This window comes from Aphelocoma coerulescens, chromosome 13 (assembly GCF_041296385.1).
Source record: "Aphelocoma coerulescens isolate FSJ_1873_10779 chromosome 13, UR_Acoe_1.0, whole genome shotgun sequence".
Classification (NCBI taxonomy): domain Eukaryota; kingdom Metazoa; phylum Chordata; class Aves; order Passeriformes; family Corvidae; genus Aphelocoma; species Aphelocoma coerulescens.
In genome coordinates, this window is record NC_091027.1 from 1,769,581 (window position 1) to 1,796,867 (window position 27,287).

The 27,287-nt window shown below is 43.7% G+C and overlaps 1 protein-coding gene across 4 annotated transcripts in view; it reads left to right on the forward strand.

Moving 5' to 3' along the window:
• The first annotated feature begins 2,391 nt into the window (after nucleotides 1-2,391).
• Nucleotides 2,392-27,287, forward strand: part of CSNK1A1 (casein kinase 1 alpha 1) — a 32,504-nt gene continuing 7,608 nt past the window's right edge. For 2 of the 4 annotated variants that reach the window (XM_069029143.1, XM_069029145.1), the window contains exons 1-8: nucleotides 2,393-2,900; nucleotides 3,719-3,825; nucleotides 14,452-14,578; nucleotides 16,264-16,362; nucleotides 18,769-18,852; nucleotides 21,592-21,731; nucleotides 24,809-24,887; nucleotides 25,878-25,952. In XM_069029143.1, coding sequence (XP_068885244.1) covers nucleotides 2,778-2,900; nucleotides 3,719-3,825; nucleotides 14,452-14,578; nucleotides 16,264-16,362; nucleotides 18,769-18,852; nucleotides 21,592-21,731; nucleotides 24,809-24,887; nucleotides 25,878-25,952 — 834 coding nt within the window. In that variant the 5' untranslated portion in view covers nucleotides 2,393-2,777. Of the gene's footprint in view, nucleotides 2,901-3,718; nucleotides 3,826-14,451; nucleotides 14,579-16,263; nucleotides 16,363-18,768; nucleotides 18,853-21,591; nucleotides 21,732-24,808; nucleotides 24,888-25,877; nucleotides 25,953-27,287 lie in introns of all 4 variants that reach the window. The other 2 variants (XM_069029144.1, XM_069029146.1) reach the window with 2 other exon arrangements.

Here is a 27,287-nt window from a genome sequence, read left to right on the forward strand (position 1 = left end):
CTAGCCCAGCCGATCCTGCTCTCCTGCCTACCCAGGCGTGGGGCTCTTTCCTGGGCCAGGAGCTCCAGACCTGTTTTTCCAGCTCCTCCAAGATACGTGACTCAAGCCAAACGCCTCCCAGCCGCTCAAATCCCATCCAGAGCGACCATTAAAAACAACCCCAAAGGCCGACAGAGGCACATCAGCCCCGAGCTGTCTGCAAAGCACGGGGGGCACCTGAGGACACGGGGCTCTGCTTTCGGGAATGGGTGTGATGTTCAAAGATACCTCATTTGCCCTCGAAGCTCCAGCCCCCTGAAGGAGTGTGTGATGCATCCCAGATCCCCCACACAAGATCCACAATCCCTGTGAGTGACAAGAGTGCGGATATTCTTGCCTGCACAAATGCTCCCTGACAGAGCCGAGGTGGGAATGAGTTGGAGGCCAGCTCGTTCTCGGAGCATCGTTTTCCTTCTGGTGCATCTGGCTGATTTTGAGTCATTTGCATTTCAATTTTTTCATCAGAGAGGCAGAGAGAGCTGTAGTAAAACCTTGGATTTAAGCTCCCTGAAACACAAGGGGAGCTTGGAGATGGTATTTGCCGTGCAGGGCATTGCTGAGTGCCAATCTTCCCTCTGCAATCCTCCCGGTCTCTCACTGTGGAGTCATCTGGAGCTCACTGAGTCCACCACAGGAAGAAACTCAGGAAAATCACAGATTTCCCTTCCTGCCTCACAGCCAGATGGACACAAGCCAGGGCTCTTTTGCACTTGTGCAGGCAGAAAGTGTTTTTACCAAGCTAGAAAGCAACATGGTGAGTGCAAGAAGAGCTTCTTCCACCGTGTGGATGCTGTTCTTCGAGAGAACTCCTCCACCTTCATACCCTATTGATATGTCCTAACCCAGACCTCTCAATCTCACTTTTCTCCAAAGCAGTCAGCTATTAAAAAAAAAAAAAAAAAAAAATCTGTGCATAGACTGGTCTTAAAATCCGTATTTTTATTACTTCCATGGCTTTGGGTGCACCAGGCAAGCTGGGAGGCAGTTTCTGCCTGCCTGCCTTCAAAGCAGACACCCTGAGTAGGCTTTCCTTCTACTTCCATGAGCTACATTACTGGAGGAGCTTTCTCTCTCCTGCAGACTGAATCATTTCCCAAATGTAGCCTTGCACAGCAGAAGACGCCGCTGTGACAGGGAGTGATGATGAGTCACTGGGAATTCACAGTTTGGTGTTCCTGCAAAGGGAAAACTCACAGCGCCGAGAGAGAGAGCGAGCGAGGGGGCAACGGAGGAGATTTCACTTCTGACAGACAGCAAGAACCAGCCCCTGGAGCACGAGCTGCTGGGTCAGGGTGACCCTGGCGAGGAGAGAGCCGGGTGTGGGGGCCCAGTGAAGGTGGAGACTGCAGGGATGGGGATGTGGCCGTGGTTCTGCTCACGGTGTCCTTGTCGGGGGGTCACGGGCTGCTCGTGGGTCCTCACCCGGAGCAATAAGGCAGGACCTGCATTGCTGTGCACGGCAACAGGCCCAGGGTGAGGGGCTGAGGGTGAACTGCGGAGCAGGGAAGGGTGATGGAGCACGGTGTGTGCGTGCAGGAGCGCGGACAGCTCAGCCCCACGATCGCCCCACGGATACGGGCTGGGGAAAGAGGCTGTGGCTTTCAGAGAGAGAGTCACACATTTGTTAGGGTTGGAAGGGACCTGTGGGTATGGTCCAGTCCTGGAACAGGGGACAGAGGAGCGCGTCCAGGCGGGTTTGGGATGTCTCCAGAGTGGGAGACTCCACAGCACCCCTGGGCAGCTGTTCTGCCACCCTCATGGAAAGAATCACAACGTGCCAGGATCACTGAGGTTGGGAAAGATCTCCCAGATCATCGAGTCCAACCGGTGACAGATCCCCACCTTGTGACCCACACCAGCGCACTGAGTGCCAAGTCCAGTCGTTCCTTGGACACCTCCATGGAACGAAGTTGTTGTGTACTTATTTGTCCACAAACCAGCCCATTCACGCACACACACAGCTTGGGGCCTGGGCTTCGAGAAGAGCCTGGGAACAGCCCCACGTGAGGAGTGGCGTCTTGGCGCTGGCTGACCCCAGTCCCTGTCGCGGACCCCCCAGTGCCTCAGGACCCAGGGCTGGGTGGGCAGCGCTGACACCGCAAACAACCCCCCTCACCCGACCCCCGCCCGCTCCCTCCGCCTGCCCCTTTAAGAGCGAGTGAGGGCACGTCCGCTTTCCCCGCCCTCTTCCGCCCGGACTGGCGGAATGGCTCCGTACGCGTGCGCGGTCCCGCCGAGCGCCCAATCACCGCCCCGGGCTGGAGGGCGGGGCGCCGAGCGAGGGCGGTGATTGGCGAAGCGCGGCGAGGGGGCGTGGCTGGCGCGGCACCACCCCGCCCCGCTCCCAGCGTGCCCCGCGCGGTGAAGAAGCGGCGGCCGCGCGCCGGGGGCATTTTGTGTCGGCGGCGGCGGCTCAGGCACAAGATGGCGGCGGCGGCCGAGTGAGCGGCCGGCGGCCGCCGCGACCCCGCGAGTCCCCCCCCTTTCCCCTCCCTGCTCTCACAAGCACCTCGGGGGCCGCTTCTCCTGTTTCTGGAGCGCGCCGAGAGCCGCGGAGCGGCGCAGAGCCGCGCAGGGGGGGGCGCCCGCCCGAGGGGCCCGGCTGGAGCTGAGCGCGGGGACCGTCCTTGGCTGCGCCGCTCTCCCCCCTCCAGCCCCTTTCCCCTCCTCGGGGGCGGCCGTAGAGCCCTCGTTGTCCCGCCGAGCCGGCCGGGAGGGCCCGAGAGCCGCCCCTCGCCATGGCGAGCAGCAGCGGCTCCAAGGCCGAGTTCATTGTCGGAGGCAAATACAAGCTGGTGCGGAAGATCGGGTCGGGCTCCTTCGGGGACATCTATTTGGCGATCAACATCACCAACGGGGAGGTAAGGGCCACTCGCACTCCCCCCTCAGCTCCCCGGGGCGAGCCGGGCACCAGCCATCGCCACCCCGAGCCCCACCTGCCGCCGGCTGTGCCCTCTGTGTCCCCGGGCTGGGAGTCTTCCTTCCCCCCTGCCGAGGGTCTTCCTTCCCCCTTCTTTCCCCTCTCCGAGGGGTTCGTTCCCTCCCCTTTCCCCCGAGGGTCTTCATCCCCCGCTCCCCACCGAGGGTTCTTCCTCGCTGCCCCTTCCACAGCAGAGACCTGCGGTCGTGGGCTCCCCCACCGAGCACTCGGGAGAGGAGAAAAGAGGCGAAAACCATTGTGGGAAAACATATTTAAACATATTTGTGTTTTGTGAGCGGCCAAAGTCGTCGTCCCTCGCCCGCCATTCATCTCCTCCTCTGCCTCAGCTGGGGAACACTTTGTATCTCGTTTCTTCAACACTAATAGAAACAAAGAAGATCCCCCTGTTTTTCCAGCTTTTCCTTTGTTTTTTTTTTTCCTTTTCTTCCTCCCCCTCACGGCTCTGAGCTGTAAAGAAGAAACACCCACGTATGTTCTTCCTCGCTTAAGTGGTTTTGAAGACTCCACATCTCTAGCTCAAATGCATAACCCGGGATGGATATTTGTGTACAAATCACCGCGATGTGGATTTTATTTGAAGACGCCACAAAATGCAGCACGTCGAGCTCGGAAATAAATAAATATATACCTGAAAGCGTTTGCATCAGGGGTGTGTGGGGGTTGTGGAAGTGCTGTGCCCCTTAAACCTCAGTGCTCGGTGGACGCTCTGCCCTGACTCCTTGTTCCCTCTCACTGCAGGAAGTTGCTGTGAAGTTGGAGTCTCAGAAGGCTCGGCACCCCCAGCTGCTCTATGAAAGCAAACTGTACAAGATCCTGCAGGGAGGAGTTGGCATCCCACATATACGGTAGGAATCAGCCGTGTGTGCCAGTGGCGTTTCTGTACTGTTGGTGTGACTTTTTTTGTCATGCTTACTGCTCTATATTGGCAGTTGTTGTATACTTTGTAGTGTGAGGCAGGCCACCACCATGAAAAGAAATGTATCCATGCGGAATTGGGGCTGATGAAGGGGGGAAATGCTCCTTTCCAAGCTCTCCAACTCGCTGGATTCCTCCCGCAGGGCTTCTGTCTTTATGGAGAGAGAGACACTCAGTGAGAAATTCTTGTGGCCATTAGAACAAAGTGTGAGGAGGCTGTTTCTCCGAGAGGCAGAGAGTTGGGAGCCGGCCCTGGAAATGGCTGCTTTCTTTTGTTGCCTCTCTCTCTCTCTTTTTTTTTTTTTTTTTTTTTTTTTGTTCCAACATGTCTTCCTGCTCCGCTCAGAAAATGGCGGCTGGACGTGATTAACCCTCCCCCTTCTCCTGGTGGGACAAGGGACGTGCTCGGGCTTGTGCCTTTTTCCTTTCATAGTTATGAGCCGCCAGCCTTGAGACTGCGGAGAACCTGGAGCAGGAATGAAATGGCAGCAGCTCCTTTCTGCTGCCCGCAACAGATGCGTCACCAGTACGGGATTAATCCCTCCCAGTTCCTCATTATGCAGCTCCTTGCTTCGGATTCCAGCTGAAACTTTCGGCAGGGTTTCAGAATTTCCTGATCTGGAGGAAGATCGCTGGTGCAGGACTCCTGGAGGGGTTATTCCTCATGGGATTACGGAGATGTTACCCTGGGGTAGTGCCCAACTCCTGAATCTGGGCATCAAAGAGTTACATGAAACTTCAGTTTTCTCCAGTGAGACTTTGTATAAGTTGTTCCTTTTTTTGAAACTTTGTTAATAATTGTTTTTAAAATTAGTGGTTTTTTCTCTTGGCACAGTGGCATAAAGGGTTTTTGTTCCTTGAGCTGCACAACCTATTTCAATTTAGGTTCTGTGTCAAACTGTGGATTCCATTTAATTTAACCCTTCCTGACTTTGTACAGGATCAATAGTGACATTGAGGGTCTGTTTGAATGTTCTCACGATGACATAGCCAAGATCCTGTATTAATTTGAACAAAGCCTAGTACAAATCTGCATTTCTGAGGTTAATAACTCCCTCCTCCTTTCCCCCAAACACAACTGGCTCTGATCCTGAATATGAGCTGGAGGAGACAGTGTTGTCCTGGCCATCTGTCCTCATTCACTCCAGCCTCTTGCAGGGATACAATCAACATACCTGAATTAAATACTTGCAGCTTCAGCAGAGTTGCTGATGTGAAAACAGATGCAGTCTTTCTTTGAGATTACAGTTTCCTTCTTTTCTCAAACGTGGCTGCCTTTATTTCACAACTGAAAGAATAGGAATTGCATTTTGGAAAGCTGTCATGGTACAGTTGCATGCTAAAACAGGGATAACTGGGAAAACAGCCAGAGCAAGCAGATATCAGGTGTTTCATCACAGAACTGGAAAAGCAGGCATTCTTGAACTACTTTTTTGAAAAGTTAATGAGTGAGTGGTGCTATAATGATGCCCAAGTTGCAAATTTTTGGCTTTTCCACTGAGATTCTGCTGAATTTCTTGTATTTGGTTAAAATGCCCTGGGACATACTGATCATAATCTTGCACGTTGAGAAACTTGCTCTATCTTCAACTACAACTTCTGTATTTGATGTTCTTGTATCCCCTAAAAATAATTCAAGGTTACAAAGAAATTGAGAGTGGATAAATGAGGCAACACTCAACAAATTGATTCACTCATTGTGCTGAAGGTGTGTGATTCTTGGATAATGTCAGTCAGTCCTTTCAGGTTCTCACAGTGTTAATTAATCTTTCTAGTATTTTTCTAGAAAAGTGTCTTTTTTGGAAATACCCTTTTTCTTTTCAGAAGCAGCATTAGTTGTAAATCTGTCTTTATGTGCCAGATGCTGCTTGAGAGGTTTCTCTGGGCTGCTGGAATTGGTTGTTGACTTTCTGTGTGGATCTGGTGATAATAGAGGAAATCTAAACTGGCATTCTTAGGTTTATCTTCTTTAAAAGGAAGCTGAGCAGCACAGTTCCTGTGACAAATATTAAAATGCTCTGTGTTTAGTAGAAGTAGAATCCATGATGCTCTGAATCCAAGTCAATACTTAGGTCACTTTGCATGTGTCATTGATAATCCATGTGCCACCATTGTTTCATAATAATACGCTGTCACATTGGAATAAGCTGTTCCTGGCTCAGTGTATTCACAAGGATGAATCAAGCTGAAGGAAAGTCGGTACATTTGGTAAAATTTCTGTAATGTGACACCTTTAAACAACAGCAGCACAAGAATTTGATAGGAAATGAAGGAATCATGCCAAGCTTTCCCCATTGCCATGCTTTTTAAAGTGAACTCAGCAGCTCTTTTATCTCAGTGCTGCACATCCTGGACACATCAACATGAAAATTTGTGTTTCTCATTTAAGAGTGAGGGACTTTTCCTCTATTTTTCACCTCCTTAAGTGGTGCAGTGGCCAAGATCAGCTTCCTGGAAGTTGCATTATGTGACTTTGCCTCACTCAAGTGGTCTCTGCTGTGGTTCTGTGACTCACAGAGCTGAGAGAATAAATGAGGTAGGGATTGCTCATTCATTTGGGGCTCCTGTTCCTAAAGCTGAGTTCTGCCCTCTAGATGTGATTTCCAACTTAGAATTACAAGAACACATGTTTAGAGTGTCCTTAAAGTTATCTAGAACCAAGCACTTTTTTTACAGCCTTTAATGTTGATTTGATGGAATTTCTGGCTCATTGCAAGAAACTAATGAGCAAATATCTGAGTTTTTGAGTTAAAAGTTTAATGTTTCTGTGGGGTCAACAGTGAACCTTCACCTGTCATGGAGGGTTAACAAGGGGCTTAGGTGCTTAATTCCACTGTAATAGAACATGTTATTTGCACAGAAAATAGCAAGAAATGAGATTGGAATGAATGAATGGGAAATTTTATTCTCTGCATATTCAATACCCTTTTATATCTTTAACTTTGCTATTTATTGTTTCCTGGAAGAGCAGCAAAGTTTCTGAACTTAACCTTAAAGTTTCACAAAACTTTCATTAATACTCTAGAATTTTTTTTTAAGCTGTATTTTGTTCTTGATGTCCAAATTTTGCTTAATTATTGCCTTAATTTTCCCCAAAAGGCTCTTGAACCAAGCTTAACATTGTGACAGTCTGCTGTGCCTTTAGGACACAATGGCCAGGCCCCAGCATTCTGCTGGGCTTATTCTCATTGTTCTCACTCATCAGCTGCCCTTTGCTTTTTTTCCTCTCTTTTTCAGTGACAAAGCATTTTGAGCTGTAATCTTGTTAACTGGGCACTGATCCTATTAGTTGGGACTATCCACCTCTATTCCCCAATTCCTGCTTCTGCCTTGGAGGAATGCAGCAGAGCGTGGTTGATTTTTTTTGTGTGTTTGTCCACAGTGTAACTGTTAAAGCTTTATTCACAAAAGCAATTATTCAAATTACCTGGGACAGCCTCTCTTGATTCTTTTGCCATTTATGGTGTTCATCAACTCTTGGTTGTATCCCTGATGAAGATCAGCTGTTTGTAAGTTTAAAAGTAAAAAGCTACTGACTTAGTGGGGTTTTTTTTGTGTTTTTGTTTTGGTTTTTTAAAGTTCTCTTGCAAACTGAATAAGTTAATCTCTACATTTCTGAATTTTCCAAGGCAGTACTTGCAAGTATTTTGATGTTGAGAAATTCAGAGAGAAATTCTCACTGAGTTGAGTTTTCTGGAAAAAAAATTATCTACAATATTTGTGCTTCTGGTTGATTACTGCCATGTTGCTGAATAATTATGAACAACAGAATCTGCCCTTATACATCTTCATTAAATACTATCTGTAATGGAAATATGTGGGCAAGGTTGGTAATCTAAGAGTTACCACAACCAAATTTGCCTTAAGCACTTGAAACGTTGATTTTTTTTTTTTGTTTAGCAGTGCTTAAAAATCTGTAAACACACCTCTCAAACACTTTCATTTTAAACTGTTTTCTCAGTAACTTCCTGCAGCATAAAACCCCCCAACCAACCACCAGAAAAACCCAAACCACCATGAGAAAAACAGAAAAATACCCACTAAACCCACAAGAAACCCCACCCCCCCCAAAAAAAGTCTCTATCAATAAAGCCTACTATTAATTAACTCTGTATTATTACTTAATGCTGCATATTGAAGGATACAACCATCTGATGGGTAACCAGAAGCCTCTTCTCGTGGCTCTAAATAAAATGGAAGGTAACCTTTTAAATGAATACCTATGGTTCCTCCATTAAGAAAATAAATATATTTAAATGAAATTTATTTCCTGTTTTCCACCAGTCTAAACTCTTGTCTTAATTGGTCTTTGTGGACTCTGTCAAAGCATCCAAGAAGAGACCACAGTTTGAATTTTTTTCTCCCTGCCTTAACTCAGTTTTTGGAGTTTGAGGTCAGTGTTACTCCTGTTTGAAGCAAATGCTCAGTAGAGATATTAAAATGAATAAAAAAAATGTTAAAATACTCTTTTCCTCGGTGCTGTTTGCTGTCCCCACTGCGGATTAATGGTTCACCTTCTCACTGAACTGCAGCTCCTGCCTTTTGCAGGGGAAACTCAACTCCTGACTTCCTCCCAGGTGTTAATGTAGTTTATTAAACAGCTCAGCAAAACAGGGACTCAGCTGCATGTTTGCAACATAACACTGGGCAGATGAAACCACCTCCTTGCTGAGGGGATGAGTGGTGCTGGCATACTTCATGTATTGCTCTCAGAACTGTACAAAAAGTGATACAGAATTTTATTTATAGAGTGGAGCCAACTCCATAGCGTAGGGTGTTCATGGCTGTTTCTTTATTTAGTACTTGGGTGGCCTAATTCATGCTCTCCATGGCAACTAACGTTAGGTGACATCTGCTAAATATTCCACTTCAGGATTTCAGTCATGCCATATTATGTGAAGTTCATTTATATTACTCCTGGCTGGCTAACAGTTAAGTGCTTTTCCAGTTTCAGGGGAGATAAAGCAGAAATACAAAATACGTGTCAATTTAGAAATGAAGCTTTGATGGATTACCTTTCTTTCATGTGTTGCTTCAGTGTCTGTAAGACTCGGTGTATTTTTACAGGCATAATTCACTTTCCAATTTGTCTGCACTGTCATTATTTGTCAAGAGATGTCTGTGCTGAGAACATGGGAGAACATGGGAGCAGAAGGGGCTCAATCAGTCAGGTGCAACATCACAACTTTCTAGGCCAGCCGAGCAGTGCTCATGATTGTGTTGTTGGACAGAGAGAGCCTCTGTGCCTAAAGATAATGCTTGTACCCACAGGCACTCAACTGCCAGGTATTTTCCCCCTGATTTCTGTTAATAACCTTTTCCCTCTTCCCATCCTCCTCTAGCTATAAAGAATAATTGCATAACTCCATAACTGCCTTGCTGAGCTGTTTGGGTGCACGATTGCAGAGGTTACAATCTTCCCACCTTCCTTGGAGTCTCTTTTCTGCCCTTGTTGGGATGTGGATTTCCTTTCCTGAGTTGGTGACAGGGCTTGCACAGTGATGCCAGTTATTTCTCAGTTCCTGTGCTGTGCTTTTCCTGGGTAGGATTCCTTGGTATTTTTCAGGGATATCAGAGCTGTGTAATTACAGGGAGGTCAGTGTTTTCTCTTTAGTCACGTTATCTGACTAATGCCCAGTTCAGAGAGTTTTGTGTAAATGGCTTAGGGCTGGCAGGAGTGGATTACAGTTCCAGAGTGTTCACCAGATCAGTGCCATGTGGATTTCTGTAGGATGTCTGAGTCCTTTGTGTCCACTAGGCCTTCCAGACTCGCATATTCACCCTCATGTGCCTGCTGACTTGTCAAACTTACTAATTAGGTGATCTCAGGTAATTCTATTAGCAAGTTCTTTCCAGCTTGCTTTTTCACCTTACATTTTTGTTCTAACAGCTTTTTTATCCCCCTTAGTTCTTTTGACAATCTCCATTTCTGTCACGAGAACTCTTTCACTTGTTGCTTGAAAACCCAAGTGCTGGGAAACTTAATTACATAGGATTTCATGGAGTAATCATAGGGTCACACACCATAATTTATGGAAATGGCAGAAATTTATGTAATGTCAAAGAAGTCAAAATCTCCCTTTTTGTAATGGGAGTATAAACATTTCTGGAAGTGTAAAGATTTGAGTTTAAATATTCCAGTGTTGGAAGCATTGTCCTTCCCTGCAGTGAGGCACCAGGAGATATTTTTTGTCTCACAAAAGCACAGCCTCCTGTAGTTGTGTTTGTAATTCCAGGTTGCCAGAGCCCCTGTGGGAGCAGTCAGTGATGGAGCTGACAGAAGCCTTTAGTGGAGGATGGGTTACCTGGCAAAGCAGGTGTTGATTGAGGAGAGCTTTTATTAAGTGGGAACAAAATGGTCTTGTCATGGTTTGTCTGATGGTGGGCAGAGTTTTTTGTGGCACTGAGCTCATGTTCTGGTTTTTTATCTAAGCTGTAAGCAAAGTGAGGTACCCTTATTGCCTCCATGGCTTCAGAATTTTGGGATTTGGGGTTTCTTCACCATTGAGTAATAGCTGTCATTTACTAATTCAGTCATTTCCTTAATTTTGATCTAAATATGGTTGGGTTTTTTTCAAGTGAATCTTCTGAATCCTTTTATTGATTTCTCACCCATTTTTTGTACTTGTGCTGGGTTTGTTACCTTGTCATTATTATCATTGCCAGTGTAGTGAACGAAACTGGTGGTTATTGACTGGAATTGTGTGAATGGCACACGAGTGTGAAACTGGGCTGGAATTTCATGGCCAGTGTATGCATTCTGTTAGCCCTTCCCCCCCTTTCTCTGCTAGTTGGCCTAGTTCTGTTTGACCCTTTCAAAGGAAGATGTGAAAAAAATGCTATAATAACCAAATGAAATGTTTTCTTAGATAAAGCAAATAAAAAATCCGAACACAACGAACCAAGCAATAAACAAACACCTCCTCAAACATTTCTTTTGTCCTTGACTGTATTTACAAAATATACAGTTGCTGAAATAGACATTATTGATTTTTTGAAAGATGCAGCTCTGAAAAGGCAAAAGGACTTTGAGTTTGGGTAGAGCTGACTACAGTATTTGCCACCAAGTCCTAGATATGCATCAACACTTCACTTCCTTGTCTCAAGGCAGTCAAGAGAATTTAAAAAAAACACCCCATGGCAGTTGAAGTAAACATCCACTTGTCACGTGACCTGACATCATACCTGCTTTATTGTGTATTATTTGGAAACTAAACACTTTCAAACCACTGTGGTGTGACTTAGATGTTCCCACAGAGCTCAGGTGCTGAAATCCAAGATGTTAGAAAATTTCAGCCCTGTGTTTTTGCTGGGGTAATAGATGAGGCTCTCAAACCACATGATTTGGAAACTTGGTGACGTGGCCAGTCTTGGTCTGTCACATAGACAAGTCACTCAAGTCAAATTAGGGTCACTGTGCTCAGCCTTTAACCATGCTCTGATAGAAAGCTTCATAAAAGAGGTTTACTGTATTCTGACTGACTGGAATAGTTTGATATGTAGCTTTAAACAGACGAGGGAAGGGAGAATGATTTTCCTGCTGGGAGCTTGGGCACACCTTGAAGCTCAAGTAGGTTTGTGACATCTGTATCAGATGTTTGTGTGACACTGCCTGTTCAAGGGTAAACGGAACTATTTATTCCTCATGATTGTGTCCTGTTAATGTTTTGTCTAAGGATGTAAAGCATGGTAGGAATCAATTAGACTAGGGAACTTTTTCTAGTAAATTACCTTATCTTCTTGAGATAATACATTGTATATAACTAAATCCGAGTAATTACCCACCCAAAGTGAGCTCTCAAGCAGTTAAATCTCTTGCTCCCGCTTTTCACTCCCCTCCAAAACTCTCCCTACTTAAAATGTGTTCCTTCCTCAACTTTATTATGAGGGAAAGAACTTCCAAGTGTGCTGACAGAAGTCCATGGATCTCTATCAGAGATGTGGGCACACTTGTATTCTGAGGTGCCAGTACCTCCTAATAGTTGCCCTGGGCTTTGTATGGATCATTTCCTCATATGAGTAGATAATGCCAAGTTTCCCTGTGGATGCAGTATTAAAATTGGTGACGATCTCTTTTTGGGACACCAGCTTTCATATATCCTAATATCCAAGTTTTCCTAAGAAAAGACAAGACTTCTAATTAGTTCTTTAATTCAGAGCTGCCAGTAGTAGCAGCTCCTACACCTTGAATGGACATGATGTAGCTTTACCTCTTAATCCCACGTTCCCTGGAAATGTTCCAAGGGAAATGAAAACTTACTTGGAGTGTTAGCAAAGTAAATAAAACACAAGTCACTCTGATACCTTGGAAGAAATTCCAGTTGCCAGTAGTGAAATGAATAGGTGTCACAGTCTGCAGTGAGGAATTACAGGCAGGTAAACATGAAAATGAAATATTAAGAGGTTCTGCCTTATTTCTTTGTCTTGGAGAATTGGATGTGCTTTTCACCAGCGCAGAATGGTCAGGAGATGAGAATTTTCTTGTTCATACACAGAAATAGGCCAAACAGAGGTTGTGCAATCATCTTGAATTACTGCACTTACTCAGCAGACAGATCCCTGTGGAGGAACAAAAAGGTTTTTAAAATGTACCTTCCAGGGTGGCCTTCCTTTGCATCAGCTTCACCTTGTCTGTGAGGCTGTGACTAAATTTTCTTAGCTCCAGTGAAGGCTGATCTTTGATCCTTTTCCCTCACACTGCATCTCCTGGGCACTGACCCATTGCTGTGCTGAACAATTACGCTCAGCATCTCAATTAGAATTGCATCCCTTGAAGAAAATACTACTTTATCTAGATCTTCATTTACTCCTTAGGATTCTTCATTTCAGCCCATTACTCTCTAGTTTTTTTCCCCAAGAAACCTAAGTTTCATAGGACAGAATGCCTAGGCAGGTCATTTGCTCCAATTTTCATTACTTTAGGTGACAGTAATGTTCCATTTTCACCTGTGACCTCTGGAGTTGTTTATAGAGCTGTTGTGTTAACATTTCATTTGAATGACTGCTTTCAAAATACATATTTTCTGCATCCCATTTTGATGCAGGGAATGAAAAAAGGGCCTAGACTGATCTGTAAAACAAGGAGTGTGAGCCACAGCTCGTATATAACTTTTATCAGATTTATAACAATGCAGGATAAAGGGCATAGTATCTACTAGAATCCAGACAGTGGGAAGGTACAGGCCAGTAGTTCCTGAAACAAATCCAAATATAGAATCTTTTCTCCCTGCCTTTGTAAACATTTTATTTTACTACCCCAGCTAAGCTTGGAATCCTGTGAGTACCAAGGAATTTGTTGACTTTATCAGTGGTAACTATTTTCCAGACAACCATGCATTGGTGTACTGGAGTCATTGCCTAAAGTGGAAATACAGTGTCTGTACAGATATTTAAGCTCCAGCTGCTACTTTAGCTGAATCTTGAGTTCTTCTTTTATCTGCATGCTCTTATTATGAGGTACATCCTTGGGGTATCTTGTCTGTGCCACTGTTGTTGGGAAATTGAGGGCAATTCTCCATGGACTACTGGCAGTAGGTCCTTGACATAAGGATCAGGAGCTCAGAAAAGGGAAAATTGCAGCCTTCTGATCAGCCAGGTGTCATGTCAGCTTCAAATGCAGTTTTTCACACCCAGCTGACACTTAACCGGAGTTATCTGGGATGTGCAGAAGGACTGGAGAGGAGAATATTCCAGCCCTGTCTTTCAGCTGTGGAGATTCACAGCTGAGATGTGCAGGAGTCCAGGGTGTGACTCCAGGTCTGCTCAGGCAGCTTAGATGGGGAGAGACCACCCCCAGTTACAGATACAATAGAGCAGGGCTATGATGAAAATGTTAAACATGGATTGGAAAGGAAAATATCCATGGAAGGACTTCTGCTTGTCCTCACAGCATTGTTCGCCTTTATTTTTGCCCAAAATTTATGTCCTAGGCACTTAAGGGTGACTATCACAGTATAGCTGCAATTAATATTTTGTTTTATTTCTACTTTTGCTCTTCTGACACTTGAGTGCTCTCTGTGATGTTGAAAACCTGATAAAAAGTCTTTTATTTCGACTTAATGGGACAATAGAACTTGATTGGCATTTTTAAATTGGGAAATAAATTAAGACGTCTATGAGAGAGATGCTTTGGTCTGATGCAGAGGAGTCAAACCTGAAAACAAAGCCTAAAGCACGTCAGGATGGCTTTGTGAAGGGAAATGATGCAGGAACAGCGAGTGTAAGGTGTCCCACAGAGGAATTTCAGTCCAGGTGTTGTACACACCCCTCAGTATAAGGACACTGCTGCTTTGGTTGCATTTTCATTCTGGGGTTTGGTATTTCGGTCGTTGAAGTGTAGTAGTGTTTTCTCTTCAGGGAAAATTGCCAACTTGTGTGTTCTGGTTTGTGCTCAGACTTTTGTTCCCAGGAAAAATAAGACACTACCAGCATTAATTTCTCGTTAGCTTTCGAGATGGAACATTAGTCAGCAACGAGCCCTTGGAGCTGAGAGTGCTGGTGGTATCCTGGGCTGCATTAGGATTCCTGCTAATGCTGGATCATTTCCTTTGTTGCAGGTGGTATGGTCAAGAAAAGGACTACAATGTTCTAGTCATGGATCTTCTCGGGCCCAGCCTGGAAGACCTCTTCAACTTCTGTTCTCGCAGGTTTACGATGAAAACAGTACTTATGCTAGCAGACCAGGTATGTGCACACCTTGGTGGGAGCAGCTTCAGAGCCCTGAGGGATTCTCTGCAGACTGGGTTAAATTATTGATGCAGTGTTTTATACATCTAAGTGAACACTTGACCTAAATAAGGACAGAGTAATGGTGGTTTCTGTGTGCTCTGCCCTACAAAATGCACGGAGTGGGAGGGCACTGCAGCTGCAGCTTCTTTGTGCTGCTGCTTTAAGGCCAACTTCATTCAAATATTAGGACTGTTCTGGGTGGATTCCCTGCCAGTATCACCATGGGGGTTGTGGTAGGGGGGCTGAAAGTCTCCACCTGTGGGTGATCTGATTCAATAGGACCTGTGGTGACAACGTGCAAGTCTGTCCCTGTTCTTACTGCCTGTCCCTGTGCTCTCACACCCTCCTGTAGCCTCTAGGACCAGACAGTGAGCTAATAATAAATAACTGTCTTGCTTGTTTGGTCCTCACAGACAGTCCTTAAAGCTGTTAGTGGAGATGCCACTCTACCTCCAACATAATTAAGGCCTCTAAAACTCTCTTAAGTCTTTTTTTATAGCAGTTGATATTTTTCCAACTTGGTCATGAGAATACAGCATTTGAAACAAGCAGCCATATTTATTTCTTGCTGCTTAATAAATAGCTTGATTGTGCTGCCTTCAGCTCCTTGAAAAGCAGTGAGGGATTTTCAAGTTGAATTTTTCAATGGTAGTTGAAATTTCATCTAATATTACGTAATTGATGTCAGTACCAAGTTGTCACTTAGCCAGATGCTTGTAGAATCCCAGGCTCTTGGCCAAGGAAGCTCAAGGCATTTGTCTGGAGACAAGGTCAGCTGTCCCTGCTCTCAGCTGCCCTAAGAGGGTGATGTGCTTGCTTTAGAGAGCCATTTGCCTGCTCACTTAGCCAGAGTCTGGGTGTGACAGCATCTCCAGGGAATCCATGAGGGGTTTGTGCAGTATTCCTTTGGATGATAAACACTAATTAGTTGTCAGCTGGGAAACAGGCAGAAATGGGGGATATCAGTGCTCAGAAGTGGCTTTTAGGGCACAGTCCAGCAAACAGCTGGCAGGGCTGTGATGTAACAACTCCACTCAGGCCTGCAAGAGGAGTGTTTGAGGAGCTGCAGAGCTGTGCCACATAACCATGGGCTGTGATCTCACCCACAGGAAATGGGTTGGCTCTATATGATGACACAGATGTGCCAGAGTTTCTCCATGTCTCCACATATTCTGGGATCAGGGTAGCCTAGATATGACAGGATGGGCCACCATCAAGTTGTGACTTGCTCCATGAAAACTGTTACCTGCAAAAGTGATGTTTGATGAATGAGTAACCAGATGAATGAGCAACTGGGACAGGGGGGAGGGAGTGAGCTTTAAAATTGGCTTGTGGTAGCTATAAAACCTTTGAAGTAATGAAAAGAAATTACTTTTTAATAGGATGCTATAGTTAGAAGCACGAACTTCAATATCTGGGAAATATTCAGGTATTTAATCTGCCAGATTTTGACCAAGATGATGGAATTTTAACATGCAAAAAAATAATTCAGACAGCATTTACAAAAATAGGTTTTCATGAAGCAAATACATAAACTGAAGCTGCAGAGGAAGGTAACTAAAAATCCATGCTTTCATTGAAGGTTTAATGACATGTCTTGCTCTCTTTGAAATCTTACATGTTGCTGGTTTTTTTTACAGATGATCAGTAGAATTGAATATGTGCACACAAAGAATTTTATACACAGAGACATTAAACCAGATAACTTCCTAATGGGTATTGGGCGTCACTGTAATAAGGTTAGTCCAAAGCTCTTTGTTTCCAAGCTCCAGAGGGAATGCCTGTGTGATTTGATTCCAGCTGCACAACTTCTGTAAAATGCATTGCTAAAACTGCTATTTTGGATGCTAAACTACAGTTTTTGGGTATGAGAACTTGGTTTTCTTGGTGTCCACTTGTAAATGCTGTGGGTCTCTGACCCACCCTGGGAGATGCACTTGATTGCAAGATGATTTCTAGACTTGCAACAAGGTTATAAACTAACCCTAGAGAATACTTGACTACTTCTCTCAAGATGTCTGTTGTCACAGCATTTTTTTTTTCCTCTATGTTAAAGTCAAATCTTATCTTTGGCTTTGGGGCTGACTTCCTAGGATGAAAACAATTTGTGCCAGCGTGGGAGCTCCTGACCTACCAGTCAGCAGGGCATTAAATGTTGCAGTGACAGACTGGTAAAGTCTCCTCAACCATCAGAATTGTGGATAAGCCCAAGAGCCAACATGCAGATGCCTTTACAAATAAAAGAAATGGTGCAATGATGTTGATGGAAAACTGTTAAGCTGTAGAATACCTGTTGTACAACAAAAATTTTGTCTCAGTTTACTTTGTGGGGGGGGCAAAAGCTGGGGGTGGGCGGGGGGTGGGCTGAGGTTGTTACACCTTTTGGGGTGGGTAAACATAGTCAGAAGTGCATGTTTCCTGCCTAGAAGGCAACTTTTTCGTTTTATTTTTAGTTTTCTTGAGTGAAATATGCTTAATCCTGCAATTTGTATGTCGAGCTCGGGCAGACAGGCAGCATTGGCAATGCATTAAGCATGCTACTGATTAGAAATTAACTTCAGGACAAATGTACGTGATCAAGCTGTTTATTGGAAGCAAGATTCCCACTTATCTTCTCTATATGCCATCCCAGGATGTCTCATCTGGTTAGGCACTACCAGTAATCAAAATGTTTACCTTTGTTTGCCTGTATGAATGCCAACTTCAGGGCCATGAGCGTTAGAAGGGGGAAGCTTGGATAATGTGAGATAAGAGCTCTTGTCTGAAGAGGTGCAATGCACTGAGTGTTTAGAGACAACCATTGTTGGAAAAGCTTGTAATTCCAGCTGAAAGACAATCTTTATGTAATCCTGTTGCTGTTAAACTTTGTTTGTTCCCAAGTTTCATACTTTCACTCTGTACAGCTCTATTTTTCTCTGCTGTGTTGAGCAGTTTAGGCTCCTTAATTTTCTGGCATGACTCAAAGTAGAACTTGAAAACTTTTATTTTGGTTTTTTCCTAGTTTTAGTTTCTGATTTCCAATTGTTCTTTTTGGGCCATTTTTCTATACTTTTGCACAGTCATGCTAGGTTGGCATTGCTGCACTCCAGTTCATCTTGGTGTGGATTAATGGCCTAGAAATTGCTGCTGTGCTTACTTTAGAGGAGGAACACATTAGATTTGCATCAGCTGAAATGAAAGACAAAATTGCCTACAAACCATTAGATTTTTTCCCCATTGGTTAGGGAGCCATGCAATGATGTGGTGGTAAAACACTGTCTGTGGGCATGGGCTTCACTTATGTTTCAGGGAGTTAGAAATTAGGGAAGTAGTTCCTGACCCGAGTGCAAATTCATAATTCTGCATGAGCAAAATGTGGAACGGGTTCCTTTAGTTTGGAATCAAGTGCTTTGTCTAGGAAACACTTGCCACCATACAGTATTTAATGTTTCTTTTTGTAACCAAGTGTAGTTTTGAGGTTTTTAGAGATGACTCTACACAGTTCAAGAAAATCAGCCACAAAGACTAGAACAGCATGGTAATCTTGTTCCAGTAGCTTCCTGTCAGTTATATTTAAAACAAAATTAAATTGATTTTTTTTCCAAATTTTAATTTGGTGATTGGGAGAAATTTTGCTCCCACCTTAAAAGATGAATTTCCAGCTGTGCTAGAAATAAGCCCTGCATGCTTATGAAAGTAAACTTTAAGGTGACTAAATGCCTTCTACCTCTTCCTTACTGAAGATTTACTTTTTCTAAATGTCTTTTGGGGGAAGGGCAGTTTGTGGAACCAAAGGCTGCTTTTGTAAGCAAAAAACTTGAATGTCCTTTTTTAATAGAGCCAAATGTCACCATTGCTATCCCTGGTTAAGGCAGTGCCATTTTGGAGCGGCTCACAGTTGAAATTTACCTTGTCCCATCTGTCAAATTTTCTCCTTGGAAAAAAAAAAAAAAAAAAAAGATATACTACTATAAATAATAAAAATAATACTCCAAAAAGATGGAAACATACAGTTTTTTTGAAAAGTACAGTGCTTGGTGGAAGAAGGATGGCATTTGGCTACCCTGTTCTTTCTCGAACGCCTCGGTGTTGCCTGTCTGCGCCGGCCAATGTTGCAATGTAAGCAAGACTGTTTGATGCACTGCCACCCTCTATTGTTTGTTCAGTGTTTAGAATCTCCAGTGGGGAAGAGGAAAAGAAGCATGACTGTTAGTACTTCTCAGGACCCATCTTTCTCAGGATTAAACCAGGTCTGAACTGTCTCCTATTCCAACCTCAACCCCAAATTCATGTGCTTTATTTTTGTTTTGGTTTTTTTTTTTTTTTTGTTTGGTTTGGTTTATTTTTTGTTTTTTATTTCGTTTTTCTGGAGAATGTAGACCTTGCAAAAGCACCTCTTATGTTGGCATTATTCAGACATACTTGGCAAACATGTAACATTACTAAGATGTTTCCCTGTGGCGCTTGTTTAAATTGTGGAATTATTTCTAAACTTTGATAGGGCTAAATGTACGTGCTTGATTTCAGGTGCAGGCTTTATTTTCAGTCGTTCCAACTCAAAAGGCAATCTCCTAAAGATGTGGTGAAGGATAGACATGAAATAGCATGGCTCCTGCTTGCCTTCCTGAAGGGTTCCTGAAGTTTCTATGGATGCATGTGGAGAAGTTCTGTTATCACTTCAGCCAGACTCCTCCCTGTGCAGTTTTTGTTCAAAATCACCCCAAATGTGTAATGAAGACTTAATATTTTCATCCATTGTGCTTAAAAACTGAAATTACTCCAACAAGCTGTGTCTTGGAGAAGCAGGAGCTTATCTTGTAGTGTATAATGTATTTCTGACTCTTGAAGAGAAGATGAATTGCAGAGGAAGGAAGACAGTTGCCAGTTGGTATCAGGACAGCTGGAAATTGCTGAATATGAATCACTGCTCAGGAGCTTGGCCATTGGTCCACAGCTTTCCACAGTAGTCTCCATGGATTAAATCCCAGGCGGATTCCTGCTGTACACAAGCTGACAGGCTTCTGTTGTCTGCTTCTGAAACTTTCTTATCAGAGGCACAGACTTTGATCTACTTCTCTAGTTGCTCTTGGCAAAAATCGTGCCCTACTTCTCCAGTTTCCTGCTGATAGTGCAACAAACAGAATGAAGGTGGTGTGAGGTGATCTGGGAATGTGTTCCTGAGGGCTGGCATTGGGACATTCTGTGCTCATCCAAGTTGGGCTGTGTCTCCCAGCTTAATTCTTTCCAGGAGGGACTCACTCCTTTGCCTTCCACCCATCCACAGGGAAATACAGACTGATCCTAAGCTAGGGAACAGAGTAAACTTCCCCAGGGAAGCTGGTGCTGGAAAATAACATCCAGTTACAGGTCTGTGTTGTGGACCAAATCAGAAAATGAGAGATTGCATTTGAGTTTATGCTTTGTTTCTAGGAAAGTTGCAGCATAGGAATTGTGTAAAGCTTTCTACTGTCTGCTTTGGGGTTCAATATCAAATATTTCTGGCATACCAGATGATTTCCTGGTAGCTAGGGAACATAGCCATGCTCACTGAGTAGCTGCCTGTCGTGGGTGCAGCGCAGCCCAGACCCACACCTTGCTGAGCTGTCTGAGCACTGTAGTTGGATTTATGTCCCCTTGCTCCAAGCATTCTGGGCTTTCAGGATGACTTTCACTGGAGCAACAAATGTAGAACTGCAGTGCCTTGTGTTTGCATATAAATCATGGCAAGACTTCAACCCCAGGTTTTCTGCTCTGACACCAGGAATTTAAGAGGTTTCTAGCTTTGCTTTTTCCTGTCTAGGCTACTGTAGTTGATAAATCTTCTTGAACCAGAACTCTAAACCATAGCTACTGTGCACTTCAGAAACTTTCAGTATCTTGGATACTTCACATTGAGTTGAACTTCCTCATTCACAGCACTTTCAGTGTGCCAATGACCCCATCATTTCAGCCTTGGATGCATTTCAGTCTCCAGTTTGCTTTTAAAAATGTATCTTCAGTTCTGGAATCAGCTTTAAGGTGATACTGAGTTGGTTTTTACTGAGACTTGATCGAACTTTAAATGTCTTCTTTCCATCACGTTCTTCCCCCACCCAAGTTACTTTTGCAGCACTGATCAGTCTGTAGAGATTGCAGTCCTTGGTCCTGTAGCATTAATCCGGTGTTGGAATCAGGATTTCTAGCTTGAAGTCTGAATGCTAGAATTTGAAAGGTTCCTTATGTACTTCTTTCTGCCTTGGCTTTTTTTGCCTAGTCCTGAAATCTTGTCCAAGAAGGTACAGCCTGGATAACCCTTTGTAGGTGGGCTGGCTGGCAGCACAGTGATTACCACACACTAATTACCACACACTCAGGTTGCTAAATACCAAATCATTGGGCAAGCTTGGTTATTAGAAACCCAAATTGGATCCCGTTCCTTGGCTTCAGCTTCCTGGCTGTGTTAAAACCAGCGAGTTTGTCCTGCTGCTGTGACAGTGTTCTGGGAGCCTTAAAATGAGCCAGGATCAAGCTGTCTTGTTTACTGGGGAAGGTTTTGGCCTTGTGCTCTGCAGAATGGCCACTGTTCTTTGAGACAGGAGGTTGCAGGATGTGCCTCGTGTGTATTAAGCTGCCATTAACTCCGTGTGTGTGACCTGCTCCGGTGCCAGTGGGGTTTGGGATGTGCTTTCACACATCTTCCTCCCTCAGCTGTGCACTGCAGTCATCAGTCTACAATAGTGATAGAAAATAGCATAGAACTGAGCTACAGATGCTGAGTAGCACCATCTAATCTTATTCCAGGGGATTGAGGAAAGGCTTGAACTAATTCACCATTAAGTTTTTAACTGACTAGTTAAAGCTGGTTGCGCCTCCGCACTGTTACTTTGCTTCTTTTAATTGTAGGCTGTTACATTGTCTGGGTGTCTTAAAACATAGCTAATGCCTAGTGAAAGAAGTTGGGAATTTTGGGAATTGTATAGGAATCTAACCTATTTTCATTTTTCTTGAAGTTATTCCTTATTGACTTTGGTTTGGCCAAAAAGTACCGGGACAACAGGACAAGGCAACACATACCATACAGAGAAGACAAAAATCTCACTGGCACAGCTCGGTATGCCAGCATCAATGCACATCTTGGCATTGAGCAGAGGTGAGTGCAACATTTTGGAAGGTGCAGCGTGATCTTTGTAAACTTCTGAAGAGTCTGAACTCATTTTATATGAAAAGTGTATCCATCCCTTTGCAAGTATTCTTCCTTTGGGCTGCCTGTGCAAGGATGGGGGAAAAATCCGAGCACCTAATTTGCTTCTCGAAGAGACTGTGTGTCTTGCAGACATCAGGTGGATGTTCTGCATATTATTTTGGCTTTTTAAAGGCAAAGCCATACTTTGATGTGGGCCTGTCAGAGGCCCTTCACACATAAAATGGTGCACTTTGCTGATGTGTTGGTACCTGTTGGCATCACTGCTGACTGGCTTGAGAGGCCTTTCTGTAAGCAGTTCTAAAGCTGGTGTCTGTCCTGTTTTCTCACTCTCTTCAAGTTAGTAAACTATTATTTCTCCTTTTGCCTGCAAGCAAGACTTAAAATATCACTCACACTGTATTTTAGTTTCTGGTGTAGTCATGTCTGTAGGTATGTACACATGTGTGGATATATGTATACATTTGAGCTTTGCTTAATCAACAAACACGTTTTTATCATCTGGATCAAAGGCATTTTGTTCCTGCAGAATCCTAGCATTGGTCCAGTGGAGAGAGCACTTGAGGTTGTTTGGAAGTGTTAGGTACTCTTGGGATATCAGGGAATGCCTCTCTTCTCTTCCTTACACCTGTGCCTAAATATTGTAATGGATAACTGCAAGAGTGTGGCTTCACCTCTCTTGGATAGTTAAAGCTTCCAGGAATGTCTGTGGCTCTGACCTTTGAATCAAGATGAGAATGACAGAATTCCTAGTGGTCAGCTTCAACAGAACATGTAACCCCCAAATGGTGCTTTAAAATGCTCCATGTTGCCTTTTTAACTTTAATTTTCTTAAGGCTCTTTAGGGGTATTTTATTGCCTGTCAGAGTCGTTATTTAAGTCAGCTTGGCACGTGGCTCAGGGGGGTAAATGACAGGTGTCACTTCTGAAATAAGTGCATTTCATAGATTCCAAGCAGTTCTGGGTAGGGAATATCTGTACTTGCACCTGAGAGTGAAGGAGGGATCTGCAAAGGATGTTGCTTTTGAATTTAGGTGGACACCATAAATTGAATTTAGTTGGATTTTACACCATATCTGTTGGTAATGGGAATTCTGATATAATTAGAAATGTAGGTTGGTGCTTGCTAAGAGCTGCTAAACTGTCTAGGTCAGGCCAGCAGTGAGGCAAAGAAGTAATGCACTCCTGTAACCAAGAGAAACCAGTTCTGGAGCTTATGGCAGAATATTTCAACCTCTAGTCCTGTTTTCCTGTAGGTAATGACAGCTGTGCTCAAGGAGCTGTTTGCAATGTTATTTATTTTAGTAATGGAGAGGATTGTCCTGTTTTCCAAATCCTGAAAACTACTTTTATCAATATATTCTCAAACGTAATGTACCTGTTACAGATTTACAGAACTAAATGTTTCCTACTACAAGATCAGGACATTAAACATTAAAACAATGAGCTGGATTGGGGGATGCAAACTCTTAATCCCTTTATTGCTTCTGAATTTATCATTGTCTTCTCAGAAAACATAATTTTATGTCATGGCCCTATCCAGGTTCACTGAATGCCGTTGGTGATTAAAATCTGCCATTCTAATACAATTAGCAAGTTTTGCAGGCTGGAATTTGCGAGCTCAGTATCATTTTTCATCCCTTTGTCTGTGGTTTCGTGTTGCAGCTGAGATGATCTCAGAGGTAGCTGCTGCTGAGGGGAGGGAACCAATCCTCTCTTCCCTGGGCACGGCAGTGCTTTTCTGGCCTTGTGCTAAAAGCTTTAGGGAGCCAAGCTGATTTTCTCCTGGGACAGCTTTTTGTTTGTTCCCCAAAGGGAAACAAACAAAGAGAGCTGGCCCATGAGCTGAGGGGGTGCCAGGCTGTTCTGGATATGTTGGCTTGGCTATAACACAAAAATCACTAACTTCTTTCTTCTCGTACCAAGATCTGCAGATAGATCAGGTTACAGCCTGTTCCCACTTCTAGGGAGCTGGTTTACCCTCACCTTTGTGTGTGATCCTGTTTGCAATGCCACTTTCAGCCTTTTGATCCCTTGTTGGGGTAGTGGGTGTAGAGTCTGTCCTGCCAGCCTTTAAATCCTTATCTGGGTGGCAGAGCAGCAGCAAAACTCACCAGGTTTTCCCCATAAGGGAGCAGGGAGGAGAAAAAGAAGTTATTTTTCTGCCTTGTATTAAATAGATGTCAGCTGCACAAGGGCAGTCAGAGGAAAAAAATCTGATTTTACCACAGCTGGGAAGAGGCAACTTTGCCAAGAGGAAAAAAAATCCTGGAGTGTGTTTCCCACTGTGCTCATCTTGGTACTCAGGAAAGCTGTGAGCAAAGTACAGTGGTGTTCATGTGGCCAGAGTGGGGATGTGGAACATGTGCAGGGCAGAAAATATTTGAAGCCTTTTGCGTGAGAGTTTCTGTGCAAGTTCTTGGTGAAGCCCGTGGCTGGATCACTTTGGAGTTCTCCAGCTGCCTTGGAGCAGAGTTGTGGGAAGAAGGCAGCAGCACCTCTCAGACTGATGAATGCACCTTTATAAATATTGCTGTCTTTTAAAATCAGAGACAGCTCAGGGGTTTTTGCCAGAAGGGGAAGGAAGAAAGGAGCAATGGCCTTTAGGGGCCAGATGGTCAGGATTGATCCCAGACTGAGCCAAGGTTCAGGGAAAATTTTTACTTACATGATGTTACAGCCTTATTGACCTCATTAACCTCGTTCTCTCTTACAATGCATTCCATGGTTCCTACAGGAAAATCTTTAGTTTCTACACGAGATACTTAGGAAGGCAGGAAAGACATTTTGTGCTTCTATTTTTTTTTCATTTTCCAAAGTTTTTGTTTCCCATATCAAACTGCAGATGGAAACTTAGAACACACAATACCTACAGAGTATATTTGCTTAAAAAATGAATAGGACCTCTTCCTATCTTAGGGTTTATTCCTTAATTATTTTTTTAATTTAAATTTTTGAATGCTTGCACTATGGAATAAAGTAAGGAATGCCAGAATTTGTAATTCCTTGTGTTTTTCTTCCTGCAGTCGTCGGGATGACATGGAGTCTCTAGGCTATGTATTGATGTACTTTAACAGAACCAGTCTGCCTTGGCAAGGATTAAAGGTAAATTGTGGTGCTTTTTTCCCCCCTCCCCCACCCTTTTAATGGTTTTTTTTCATGTTTGGTTATCATGCTTCTGCATGCTAGGTAGGTTTATATAATGTTTAGCCTCAGTTGTACAAAGCAGCTTTTCGCAAAGCTTGATATTTATAGACTGTGGATTCTGCCTCTTACGCAGCAGGCAAAATGTGCATTGTTGGACCATCTTAAAATTTATGCTAAACAATAGCTGACATCATCTTTGCCAGTTATTGTCCTGTTGCAGGCTGAGACCCCTTTGGGAAATAGAAAATAACATTGTTAGTGGCTTTTTGAATTGCTGGAGAGAGCATGGAAATAATCTCTTGCCTGGCAAGTTCAGCCTCAGTGGTATCTTCAGTCGAGGTTATGGCACAACTGAATAATTATTAACTGCAACAGGCTTGTTCAGGATTTCCATGTATGGGAGCCAGCTACAAACATGGCAGACATATCTTACTTCACTTATAGAGACTCCAGTGATTGATTTTCATGTTTTAATTGTTTTACTTCCTCCGTGTGAGAGTTGTGTAATTCCACTGGTGTTGCAGCTGCACAGTTGCTAAAAAGGCAGCAGCTTGTGGGACACTGGAACTCTTCAGCTGCAAATGAATGCAAAGGGTGCTGAACCACAAGGCAGCCCTGAATGAGGCACTGAGTGGGAATTAATACAACTTTGGCAAATGTAGCTGCAAGTCTGGTGTGGTTAATGGACAAAAGCAGCAGCTAGAACTACATGAGTTGTGCCATGTGATGGAAGCATTAGACTGCGACAAATGGTATTAAACTGTGTCCAAATCTTAATACCAGATTGACCTTCATTCTCTTTGCAATAAGTGTGTGGGACTTGGAGATTTCACATAAAATACTTACGGTTGACCAAAGGATTTTTGTCATTTTTTTTTTCTTTGCTGCTGTCCTTGTTAATCCAGTGTTGCACAATATCTCTTATATTGTGACCTACATGTTCCACAGGCTGCAACAAAGAAGCAAAAGTATGAAAAGATTAGTGAAAAGAAAATGTCCACTCCTGTTGAGGTTTTGTGTAAGGTAAGAGTTTCCAAATGATGTCATACTGTGAAATGGAAATTCTTGTCTTGTTTGTTTTATTTGTTGGTTTGTTTTTGTTTGGTTTTTTTTTTAACCAGAGCCAATATATTAAATAGCCTCACATGGCAGTTGCTGCTGAATAATACTGCTTTGGCAGGCACTGAGTGCCTTGTGTTTGGCCACCCAGCAAGACTGGGAATGTGTGTAACAGGACAGCATTTGCTGCTGTTCCTTGGCAAAGGTCATGCCACCATCATTCAGGTCTTGCTTACTGTTGGCTGTGCAAGCTGAGAGCTCTCTTAGGTGAGGCTTGTTCAGTTCTTCAACTTTTACAGTGCAAGTTTTACATCAGAAGTAAATAATTAACCAAGGTGGAGCTGTCTGGCTTGCCCACATCCACCTCCTGCCTCTTCCAGAGGGTTCATATTGTCTGCCCTAACTCAAGTCGTGGCTGTAGTGGAGTAGGATGCAAATGATCTTTGTTTTTCCAAAGTTTTCCTTAGAGTTCTCAGAATTTTCTTGCACTGTGGCAGCCACGTGCTTCTCAACAAAGGTCCTGGAGAACACAGGGGGGTTTTTGCACCTCAGACAGCAGCACCAAGGATTGCTCTCTCTAGTCCTGCACATCTCTATCACCAGAGTCCTACAGCATCTCCCAAACTGTTGAACTATTCAGAGAATCATGGAATGGTTTGGGTTGGAAGGGACCTTAAAAATCACCCAGTTCCAACCCCCTGCTGTGGACAGGGACACCTTCCACTAGTCCAGGTTGCTCAGAGCTTCATCCAGTGTGGCCTTGAACACTTCCAGGGATGTTACACCCTGTGATTTTTTTACAGCACTGTTCTGTGTGCTGTTACCTATTACAGGTAGGCTTTAATACAGCATTAAATGTTTAAAAACATAAAGCAGCAGATCTTTGAAAGAGGTTTTCTTAATTTTTCACACTTAATACTGTTAACTGACCTTGTCTCTACTATGTTCAAGTAGATTATCAAGGAAACAAGAGTGAATCTCTTAGTAGACAATTACCACTTATTTTAGAGACTTAGTGAATAAGAAGAAGGTTTAATTAGGATGAAAAAAGTACTTTTATAAGTTATATGTTGAAGGTTCTGGTAGGAGAGCTTACGATTGCAAACCATACATGAGGTAGCAACTCTGGGGAAGGAATGTGTACCTGATTAAATCCACATGCTGAAATACAGAATAAATTAACAACTAGGGGCAAAGTGGAATTAATTTACAAATCTTCAAGCAGTTTGTCTCTGCTGTTATAGACAGGTGTACATGTTTTTGCCTTTATTAGAAGGTTTTTGCTGCAAGCCATGGCTT